This window comes from Saccopteryx leptura, chromosome 12 (genome assembly GCF_036850995.1).
Source record: "Saccopteryx leptura isolate mSacLep1 chromosome 12, mSacLep1_pri_phased_curated, whole genome shotgun sequence".
In the NCBI taxonomy this organism is placed as follows: domain Eukaryota; kingdom Metazoa; phylum Chordata; class Mammalia; order Chiroptera; family Emballonuridae; genus Saccopteryx; species Saccopteryx leptura.
The window spans coordinates 38,737,809-38,750,287 of record NC_089514.1 but is presented as its reverse complement, the minus strand read 5'-3'; the positions used below and the strand labels follow the sequence as shown (position 1 = coordinate 38,750,287).

Sequence of the window (12,479 nt, the reverse complement as noted above, 5' to 3'; positions counted from 1 at the left end):
AAAACTATCATTATTTGCTGATGATATGATACTGTACATAGAAAACCCTAAAGTCTCAGCCAAAAAACTACTGGCCCTGATAAATGAATTCAGCAAGGTGGTAGGATATAAAATATTCAGAAATCAGAGGCATTTTTATACACCAACAATGAACTATCTGAAAGATAAATTAAAAAACAATGCCCTTTACTATTGCAACAAAAAAAATAATAAAGTACCTAGGAGTAAATTTAACCAAGGAGGTTAAAGACTTGTACTCGGAAAATTATAAAACAATAAAAGAAATCAAGGAAGATACAAACAAGTGGAAGCATATTTCGTGTTCATGGATAGGAAGAATAAACATCATTAAAATGTCTATATTTCCCAAAGCAGTTTATAAATTCAATGTAATTTCTATTACAATACCAATGACATATTTCATAGATATAGAACAAATATTCCAAAAATTTATATGGAACTTAAAGAGAACATAGCCTCAGCAATCTTGAAAAAGAAGAATACAGTGGGTGGTATCATACTTCCTTGATATCAGGCCATCGTACTCAAATTAGCTTGGTACTGGCTTAAGAACAGGCATATAGATCAATGGAACAGAACAGAGAACCCAGAAATAAACCCACACCTTTATGGACAATTGATATTTGACAAATGAGGTAAGAACACAGAATGGAGTCAAGACTGTCTCTTTAACGAATGGTGTTGGGAAAATTGGACAGCTTACCTGCAAAAAAATGAAACTAGACCACCAACTTACACCATTCACAAAAATAAACTCAAAATGGATAAAAAACTTAAATGTAAGTTGTGAAATTATAAGTATCCTAGAAGAAAACATAGGCAGTAAGCTCTCCGACATCTCTCGCAGCAATATATTTGCTGATTTATCTCCCACAGGCAAGTGAAATATAGAAGAGGATAAACAAATGGGACTATGCCAAACTAAAAGGCTTTTGCACAGCTAAAGACAATATGAACAGAATAAAAAGACAAATCACACAATGGGAGAACATATTCGACAATACATCTGATAAGGGGTTAATAACCAAAATTTATAAAAAACTTATGAAACTCAACATCAGGACGATAATACAATCAAATAATGGGCACAAGAAATGAATAGACACTTCTCCAAAGAGGACATATACAGATGGCCAATAGGCATATGAAAAAAATGTGCAACATCACTAATCAATAGAGAAATGCAAATTAAAACCACAATGAGATACCACCTCACACTTTTCAGAATGGCGCTCATCAACAAAACAACACAGAATAAGTGCTGGCGAGGATGTGGAGAAAAGGGAACCCTCCTGCACTGCTGGTGGGAATGCAGACTGGTGCAGCCACTGTGGAAAACAGTATGGAGACTCCTCAAAATATTAAAAATTGAACTGCCTTTTGACTCAACCATCCCACTTTTAGGAATATATCCTATGAATACCAAATCACTGATTCAAAAGAAGAAATTCACGCCCATGTTTATTGCATCACTGTTTCCAATAGCCAAGATCTATCTGGAAACAGTCCAAGTGTGTCAGTGGACGAGTGTATTAAAAAGCAGTGGTACATATACACAATGGAATACTATGTGGTTGTGAAAAGAAGGAAATCTTACCTTTTGCTACAACATGGATGGACCTGGAAACTATTATGCTACATGAAATAAGCCAGGAAGAGAAAGAAAAATATCATATGACCTCACTCATTTGAGGAATCCAATGAACAATGTGAACTGAGGAACGGAATAGAGACAGAGGCGGGATCAAAGGGACCAGAGGGAAAGCGGACAGATGGAAAGGGTATGAGAGAATGGGATCAGAGAAGGAAAAAAGATTGGTGAAATTATATATACATAACACAGCATTATAGAGAACAGGAAAGCAAATCCTGGAGAGAAGAAGGGAGGGTGTTGTGGGCAGGTGGGCAAGGGCGATGTTCAGGGGAACACGGGGATGGGGGGATGTATTCAGTGGGACACTTGAATCTATGTAAACATATAAATTAAAATCAATTTTTAAAAAAGTTTAAAAATGACTAGAAAGAAGTCTATAAATTTTATAGAAATTATAACATTAAGTAGATCATATTCATACACTTTTCAGTAACAAAGGAGAGTTTTCTGTGGTTCATATACAAAAATTAAAAAATATTTGACACATTATTCTGGTTCTTTCTCCTGAGCAACAGACAACTCTATCATCATTTAAAACACATGCCCCGGCCCTGGCCGGTTGGCTCAGTGGTAGAGCGTCGGCCTGGCGTGCAAGGGGTCCCGGGTTCGATTCCCGGCCAGGGCACACAGGAGAAGCGCCCATTTGCTTCTCCACCCCTCCCCCTCTCTGTCTCTCTCTTCCCCTCCCGCAGCGAGGCTCCATTGGAGCAAAGATGGCCGGGGCACTGGGGATGGCTCCTTGGCCTCTGGCCCAGGCGCTAGAGTGACTCTGGTCGCAGCAGAGCAATGCCCCCTGGTGGGCGTGCCGGGAGTCTGTCTGACTGTCTCCCCGTTTCCAGTTTCGGAAAAATAAAAATAAAAAAATAAAAATAAAAACAATAAAACACATGCCCCATAATCATTTTTTTCTTTTTTGTATTTTTCTGAAGCTAGAAACAGGGAGAGACAGTCAGACAGACAGACTCCCGCATGCGCCCGACCGGATCCACCCGGCACGCCCACCAGGGGCGTCGCTCTGCTGCGACCAGAGCCACTCTAGCGCCTGGGCCAGAGGCCAAGGAGCCATTCCCGGCGCCCAGGCCATCTTTGCTGCAATGGAGCCTCGCTGCGGGAGGGGAAGAGAGAGACAGAGAGGAAGGAGGGGTGGAGGGGTGGAGAAGCAGATGGGCGCTTCTCCTGTGTGCCCTGGCTGGGAATCGAACCCGGGACCCCTTGCACACCAGGCCGACGCTCTACCACTGAGCCAACCGGCCAGGGCCCCCATAATCATTTGATAACCTCTCTAACATAAGCCCCTCACACAACTGAAAATAACAATGAACTTCTATACCTAAAAGCCCAATTGTTTACTACTGCTATTTCTTGAAATCTGCTTTAACTATTATTGTCAATAACTGAGTTGATTACATTTTCAGCACAGTTCCTAAGTTGGAATTTTCATCAGAGTTGATAGAAACCTGAATAATCATCCAATTTACAGATGAAGAAGATTCAGAGATATAATAATCAGTCCACCGCAACAATGATAAATGACAAAACTAGGGTTCGTGACAACCTCAGAGGGCTGCCCCATTACAAAAAGCTGATTTATATATCAACTTGAGATGAAGGGTCAGGTAAAGACCTTAATGAGAGAAAACATAAAGAACTCAGCTTTCAGATGAACTCTTGTGATGTGGACCCTCTTTCCATATTTACTATCAACAGTGGACAGGAAAGGACAATGCCTGAACCCTCAAGGGAGATGGAGGGGGAGGCGGAAGAGTAGCTGAACGAATCAAGGCCTTGGGCGTGGTTACTTCTGCCGCGTGTGTGTGCACGTGCACGCACGTGTGCAATGTAGTCGGTGCTCGGAACTATTTTATAGGTCATCAGAATCAGTAATGCACCTTTACCTATCCCAACTGAACTACCCTCTCTTCACTTTAGAAACAGAACAGGCAGGGACAGAGATCAGGGACAAGCTGAAATAGATATTTTAAAATTTGAACTATTTCAAATATGCAGAAATAAGTTTACTACCTAGCTTTAATCAATACTAATATTCTGTCATATTATGTCCAGTTTTTAAATGAAATTGAGAATTACATACAGATTTGAAGCTCTGTGCCTCATTTCAATTCATTTCTCTCTCTGCCCAGAGGTGATTACTCTAGGACGCATGTGTTTTATTTTTTAATTTTCAGACTTACTGACATGAGCACACGCATAAAACACTGCTAAGTGGTGTTCAAACAGATATATCACATTTGCTGCAGATGGAAAGATGAGTTGTTACCAATTTTCAACTTAATAGAAACACTTTTGCAATGAACATACCTAGTTGTGCACATGTGAGCCAATCTAGAAGTGGAGGAGGGGTTGTGGGATTCACATGAGGTCTTCAACCCTGCCTAGCTGCTTCTCAAGATAGTGCTCTCCCACCAGCAGTGTATAAGACCTCCCATTTCACCCCATCTTCACAAATATAATTATAATTGGCAGCTAGTTTATAGTTTTTCACACAACCACCAAAGTGGGGCAGGAAACAGACCTGCCTGAGGCTCTATTGGTTCATTGTTTTCTTATTAGCTATACCTGTTGTCTGTTCTACCACTGCGATAATTTACCTGAATTTCCTTTGTTTCAAACTTATTATCAGGAAAAAATCTTAAACTGCTCATTTTAAATTTAAAAACTCCAGAGTATTTTCTGTTTAGTGAAGTAAGATAGAAAGGAAAACTAAGTTAGATGATTTTGCTTATCAAATTAGTAGTAACTTCAAATTTAGTATTTCTGGCCCTGGTGTGTGGACATCTTGGGTTCAATTCCTGGTCAGGGCACACAGGAGAAGCAACCATCTGCTACTCTCCCAGTTCTTCTCCCCCTTCTCTTGCTTTTCCCCTCCTGCAGCCAGTGGCTCAATTGCTTCAAGCATGGCCCTGGGTGCTGCGGATAGCTCTGTTGGAGTGCAGTGGCCTCAGGCACTAAAAATATCTTGGTACTCAAGCATTAGCCCCAGATGAGGTTGCCAGGTGGATCCTGGTGGGGCACATAGGGAGTCTGCCTCACTATCTCCCCTCCTCTCATGCCTCCCCACAAAAAAGTTAGCATTTCTTGTCTAAAAGTACTTGTTTTATATCTTACCTGTGTAAAATAAGCACATTCTTCAGAGACTGCCTTGCGAAGTTTTCCAATGAGCATTTGTAAAGGCTTCACTTCATCACCTAATTGAAGATAATACAGAAAGACATTCACTTTACAGACTTAAGTACTATTATCAGAGTAAACCTGTGTGACCTGGAAAGCTTCTCTGCAATAAGATTAGTTTTATGAGTGCTGCCTGATGCACTAAGAGGGCAACTTCAAGGTTAGTTTTAAATTCTTTATTTCTTTCAGAGTTATGTTCTGTTGCTCAATGTTAACTGGTTCAGATAATATGTAGGATTTTCAATTTCTATCTACAAAATATTAAGCCAAGACAAATTTTTTACTGCAACCCAATATAAGAAATCATACATCATAATCCATTATATACATCCATGTAAAACTGAAACAAAAATTTCACAAATCAATATTTACTTTCTACATACCATGCAATCCAGTGTTTTCTGTTCTACCCCACTCTTTTATTTATTAAAAGACAAAACTGGTCATCACTCACTAAACCGACTCATCACGCATTAAATTGCAGCTTGAAAAACAATGGACAGATTCTATCTGAAGAGGATATCAATAAAAACACACACTTAAACTCTTATTAAATTCAAACCCAAGACCTTTCAAAGTGAAAAAGAATAGTATTCTTATTTAAGCCACTTTTTAAATTCTATTCTGTTCAACAGACCAATCCCATGGGACAAACTTATGAACCATCTCAAATTCCCACAGGAAAATGTCAAGAGTGGAGACCTAGGGATACCTGGAATGGAGAATGTTGACTTAAATCCATTTAAGGTTCCTTAAATGTTGCTTCCCATAGTACCATCTTAGTCTTCTGGCTCACTCAGTAGTCCCCCAGGCCATCTTATTCCTGTCTTTGACCACAGATCACTTGGTGATTTCCAAATTTTTGTCTTGAGCCTAACCCTCTCTTTTGAATTTCAGACTTCTATTTTTAACTGCCTACTGGACATATCTTTTTTTCAAAGTCAATAACTATTTTTAACTCAATACCTTCCAAACTGAATTTATTACTGTATTTTCCCCAGAAGTCTGCTCTTTATCATCTTCATAACTGGAGTCATCATGGATCCAGTTACCCAAGCTAGAAATTTAGGGATCATTCTCAATTTCTCCCCCTTTTACAGCTAATATTAATTATAGACAACAGCCTACTTCTTAACTCTTGAACTTTAACATCCTCAATGATACGTGGTTCAACATCTTATTATTTATTGAAATTACTGCCAAAGTTGCTTCTGTTCTCACCATTAATCTCATCTTCCCTAATTTGTTTCAACGGTGTCATCTAAAAATTCTTACTATGTTAACCCCCACTACAGCTCAAAACTTAAACATGGTTCAGTTGGGGTACATAAAGCTATTTCTGATCAAGCTCCTGCCAATAATTTGGGCTTTATCTCTCACTAATTTTTCACATGCCTTGAGCTTCAATACTTCAGATGGATGCAGTCTCTCACATCTGTTTAAAACTCACAAGGCTGCCCTAAAATTCCAACCTCCCTACTCCTGCCCACTTCCTTACTCTACTCATCCTCCTAGGAATTTTGGACTTTTCTCCTCCTCCTACCAGTCTTTTTATTCACTCTTCTATTATAGAAATTGTCCTACCATTTTGTAACAGTTTATTTTATATTACTTTCTCCCTGGATTGTGACTTCCTGTGGGAAAATATTTCAGTGATTGTAGATTTCCTAAGCACTTAATGAATGTTCAATGATTATAAGAACAAATGAATCCACGACTGGTATATACAGTTACCTTCCTCTGTAGATTCTAAGATAAGGACAGAATCACAGGATGGTGGCCTCTAAGTGATACTTATTGGCTTCATAGTACTTATAATTTTGTCAAAAACATTTACCTGTTTCTTGTGTTTTTATATTCTGTAGCTCTAACTGGTGTACTTTCTGAAGTTCCTTGATCTTTTCCTCTTGAGCAGAAATAAGTTCCTCTTTAAGACTACAAAGAGCTTTATCTTTTTCATTTTCCATATATTCACGAACCTGATCCACATGAGTTGAATAAACCAGAGAGAGGCATATGCGCTGAGCTTCCATCTGGAGCTTTAAATCATTCTTAAAAGTGAATGCATATACACATTACATTTTTTTTAAATGACAAATCATTTAACTTCTATTTTCTTACATATACTGAACAATGGGGAAAATATATAAAATTATAGTTTAAAATGTCATATAAGTGAAGTCTAATTTAATTTTTCATTTTTTATTCTGATGCATTGAGCCACATCTTTCAAGGAAAGTAGCACAATGCTCTCATTAGATCAACTTTACGGTAAATTTTTGATATTTTGTATGACTTTATCTTTGATTTCTCCTTAAAAATAGTACACTGAATATAATAAATACAAAGAATAATGTAATAAACAATTATGTATTCACACCCCAAATTAAGAAATACTAACATTTTATCTTTTTTTCCATTTCTCTGCTCCCTACATGCTTGTTTTTTGGTTTAGAATGAAATATAAAATTTAATCCACTGTATTCTCATTCCTACTTCCCCTAAAACAATCATTATCACAAATTAGTTGCAAGTCCACTCCCTCCATTCCTTATACTATCACTTCTCAATACATCTGTAAACAATGTACTATATTTGATGTTCTAATAATTTACATTCCACTTCCAAAAAATTCAATTTTAAAAATAAACTATCTACATAAATGGTGCATAATGGCATTTAATTTACGAACTACTTTTCGCATTCAATATGCTTCTGAGAGTTATCCATTAGGTACAGGTTGTTACTTGAACTGTAGTATAGTATATATGAATATACCACAATTTGCTCATTTCCTTTCTGGAGATCAACTGGATTATTTCAAATTTTTTTATGCTTCAAAACAGCAATAACTCTTATACACATACCCTTATACCAGGGGTAGGCAACCTTTTCATACCTACCGCCCACTTTCGTATCTCTTTTAGTAGTAAAATTTTCTAACTGCCCACCGGTTCCACAGTAATGGTGATTTATAAAGTAGGGAAATAACTTTCCTTTATAAAATTTATAAAGCAGAGTTACAGCAAGTTAAAGTATATAATGGTAATTACTTACCAAGTATTTTATGTTGGATTTTCACTAAGTTTGGCAGAATAAATCTTTATAAAACAACTTACTATAGTCAAAACTATCTTTTTATTTGTACTTTGGTTGCTCCACTACCGCCCACCATGAAAGCTGAAACGCCCACTAGTGGGCGGTAGGGATCAGGTTGACTACCACTGCCATATATAAATATTTTTCTTTTTTTTTTTTAGCGAGAGCAGAGAGACAGAGAGACAGACAGACAGGAAGGGAGAGAGATATGAAGCATCAACTCATAGTTGCAGCACCTTAGTTGTTCATTGATTGCTTTCTCATATGTGCCTTGACCAGAGGGGGACACAGCAGAGCAAGTGGCCCTTGCTCTAGCCAGCGACCTCGGGCTTCATGCCAGTGACCATGGCGTCATGTCTATGATCCCATGCTCAAGCCAGCAACACTACCCTCAAGCTGGTGAGATCGCAAACAAGCAGGATGAGGCCACGCTCAAGCTAGTGACCTTGGGGTTTCGAACCTGGATCCTGTGTCCAAGCCGACACTCTATCCACTGTGCCACTGCCTGGTCAGGCACTAATGGAGTGGTTCTCAAACTTTAGCACATACATCAGATCTGGAGTGCTTATTAGAATATATTGCTGGGCCCTTCCCCCAGAATTTCTAGTTCTGGGTCTGAGAATTTGAATTTTAACCAGTTTCCAAGTGATACTGATGTTGCTGGTCAGGGACCACGCTGAGAACCAGCAAGAAATGTAATTTCTGGATAGTAGCTAATGCACATTAACTATATTAGATTTTACCAAATTATTTTTTATTTAACTGTACCAATTTACATTGACATTAGCAGTGTGAGTACTCATCGCCTCCCTAGCCCCACCACACTTTATAATGAGACTTATTTTGCAATCTAATAGGAAGAAAATTGTTTTATTGTTATATAAGGTTAAAAGTATCTTTTCATGTTTATTAGCCATTTTGGTTTCCTATTCTGAAACAAATGTCTATACATATCCTTAATTTGTATAATTTTGACCCTCTTTGTATATTACATATTCTTCACACCTTCTTGATATGAATCCTGTTTTTACTCTATGTTGAAAACATCTAATCCCAATACTTTAACTTGTTTTGTGGTATTTGTAAAACAGACATAACATTTTTAAATCTTTACCCGTGTATTTTTGTCATTAAAAGTCCTTCCTTATCAAGATCCTAATTTGATTTTATGTTAACGTCTTTGACTAACCTGGAGTTATTTTATTCTACAGGGTTAGGATCTAATTCTCTAACTCCCCAAACATCAAAATGATATTTTCCAAAGAAGCACTCATTAAACACCAAAGACTTGACCTGCTGATTTGGCTTCTCTCACCTCACTCAAGTCTGAGTGAGTACCACCTGAGGTCTCCCCTGACCTGCCCTCCATAAGAAAAGCATGCACCAACCCACTTCTGTAGATGTGTTTCCTCATACTATAATTGTTAGTTTCTTCGTTGCATTTCTTACCATTTGACGTTATGCATTTGTCAGTTTTATTTCATGTCTAGCTCCTCTGATATATAAGCTTTCTTCTTTATTGCCTATTTTATTCACTATTATATCCTCAATATCTAGAATACTAGAGGCTCATTAAATTATATTAAATAAATGTTCATTTGCAGGGCCTCTTCTTTCACGTATTAAAATTTCACAAACATCTGGTTATGTTTCTGGGTTTTCCACTAAACTCCACTCATCTACTACTCCATCCCAGCATCAAAACCACACTATTATTATGATTTTTTAATGTCTTCCTATCAGATAAAATTAATTTTCCAGGACTGTTTTAGCTGTTCTTGAATATTTACTCTTCTACATAATTTTAGAATCAATTTTTCAAGCTCCATGAAAAACCTCATTGGAATTTTCATTGGAACTACAGTGAATATAAAGATTAATTTGAGTGAAATTACATTTCTGTGTTATATCACTATCAACACAGTATGTATTGGCATACAGGCAGGTCTTTAGATACGTCGATGTTTCATAATTTTCTTAAGCTCAAAACATCTTATGTAGGGTTTAAAACTTGTCTCTTCTGTTCAAATCCTCTCTTATATTTTGTCATACTGCATGGGACAGTAGCTACAAGACAATGTTAAAACAGTCAAGTTCATAGTGGGCATCCTAGTCCTACACCTGATTTTAATAGAAATGCTTCTAAATTTCACAAAGGGGGGGAGAGAAAGAGACAGGGAGACGAGAAGCATCAACTCGTAGTTGCTGCACTTGAGTAGTTCACTGATTACTTCTCATATGTACCGTGACCAGGGGGCTCCAGCAGAACCAGTGACCCTTTGTTCAAGCCAACAACCGTGGGATACTGTTGATTTCACGCTAAAGCCAGCAACCCTGTGCTCAAGCTGGCCAGCCTACACTCAAGCCGGCGACTTTAGGTTTTTGAACCTGGAACCTCAGCGTCCCAGATTGATACTCTAGCCACTGTGCCACCACCAGTCAGGCATGATTTCTTAGTTTTTTAATTTATAAATGAATTTTTATAATTATGGATTCTTTCCCAGCATCTATTAAAATGATAATGGTTTCCTCTTAGTATGACTGTATGAATGTAGAGGTTATATTAATAGATTTTTTTCACATGTTGAACTGTGTTTCCATTCCTTGGAATAATCGGCTAATATTTTATCTAGGATTTTTGCAACTATACTCATAATTGAGATTATTAGTCTGTAATTTTATTTTCTTATACCATTCTTGTCAGCCTCCTAAAATATACTGGGTACTGATTCTTCCTCCCTCCCTTCCTCTTTTGTAGTATTTTAGTAATTTGTTCTTTGAAGAGCTGATACACCCACTTATAAAACGGTCTCAGTGAATATTTTTGGTTGGGAAAGAGTGTAAATTTGACTATTTCAAATGCTTAAATGGATAGTTTTTTCCCCAGATTTTTGCATTTCTATTTGAGTTAGTGACAATTTGTATTTTCCCAGAAAACCATCTAGTTTATATTTTCAAATTACTGACATAGGCTATTGAATAGTATTCTTTTATGATTCTTAAAAACTCCACGATACCTGTACTTAAGTCACTTCCATTCTTCATTGATCATTCTCTCAGAGGTTTGTCAAATACCTTCACCTTGCTAATCTTTTCAAAGAATAAGCTTTCAATATTATTAAAAACTCTCTTCCCCTTTTGGTTATTCCAACTTTGCTTATTTTTGTTCCTAATTTTATTTCCTTCCTTCTACTTTCTTTGAGTGTGTATACTTTGTTATTCTATTAAATAGCCTAATAATTTTTAATATTTGTTTGTAAAATTGCTATAAAGCTAAAACTGTCCTCTGCACGGCATGTTCCATGCATTCTGGATTACTTTTTCAAATATATTCTTGGCTCTTCTCATGCATTTATTCCTCTAGATGAACTGTAAACCAAATAAATCAAATTTCAAAAACTTTTCATTATAATTTTGATTAGAATTATATGTCTTATGGATTTTTATAGAGCTGACATTTTAAAATATTAAATATCTCCCATTGAGAAAATAGTCTTCTCATTTATGTCTCATGTTCTTCGTTAAGGACACTTGTTTATATTGTTCTTACACTTTCCTGATTTTTTCATATTTATCATACATTAAAGCTTTTCAGTTCATTTGCTTAAATTTTCTAGGTATGTCATTATTACATCTGTTAATTATTACAACTATGTGTTTCTCCAATTATACCACAAACCTTTTTGTCTCTGCATTGGTTAGGACCTATGGAACAATGATGAACAGCCAGTGACAAAAGCTGTCCTGATCTTGTTCCAGACTCCAACATGAAGGCCTACGCTGCTTCACTGTTGGTTTTTAATAAACTGGCTTTGTTTTGTTTACTTTTCCTTTTATTCACTCATTTTAAAATTTTTACTAACTGCCTATCATGTGTCATTGTTCTAGTCCCTAAGGATACAGCAGACAGGGTCCTTGATTTCAAGAAGCTGATATTCTAGTGGTTCTTCTTGTAGTTTTTAAGCTCCAAGACTCTTTTTTCTTTTCTTTTCTTTTCTTTTCTTTTTTTTTCCGAGAGAGGCAGGGAGACAGGAACATCGAGCTGCTCCTGTATGTGCCCTGATCAGGTAATCAAACTGGCAACCTTTGCGCTCCCGGGGCGATGTTTCAACTAACCATGGTATCTCACCAGAGCTTTGTTTCTGTTTATTTTGTTTGTTAGTTTTTTAAGAGATAGAAGGTGAGAGAGAGGGGTGGAGGAAGGGAAGCATTCATTTGTTGTTCCAGTCAGTCATGCATTCATTCACTGGTTGCTTCCCATGGGTGCCTGACCAGGGACCTAACCTGCTACCTTGTCATTTCACGATGACGCTCTTACCTGACTGCGCTAACCGGCCAGGCCTCCCAATACCTTTTTCAATTCTCATTACTACCTTCAATTTTACACAAACACACTTTAATCCATGTTGTCCCCAAGCATCAATAATCAATCTTATCAGTAACATTCCTGCCACTCTCCCATTTCCTTGCACTTCAGCAGTGACAAGATTTCTTTGAGGTCTTTATTTTTCTCCTG

General features: G+C 37.3%; 1 protein-coding gene across 8 annotated transcripts in view; it reads right to left on the bottom strand.

Moving 5' to 3' along the window:
* The window catches only part of AKAP9 (A-kinase anchoring protein 9), a 155,928-nt gene that overhangs the window by 105,197 nt on the left and 38,252 nt on the right, over nucleotides 1–12,479 (bottom strand). For all 8 annotated transcript variants that reach the window (XM_066354352.1, XM_066354361.1, XM_066354354.1 and 5 more), the window contains 2 exons: nucleotides 6,702–6,915; nucleotides 4,802–4,881 (listed from right to left, as the gene is read on the bottom strand). In XM_066354352.1, the coding sequence (XP_066210449.1) occupies nucleotides 4,802–4,881; nucleotides 6,702–6,915 (294 nt within the window). The remainder of the gene's footprint in view (nucleotides 1–4,801; nucleotides 4,882–6,701; nucleotides 6,916–12,479) is intronic.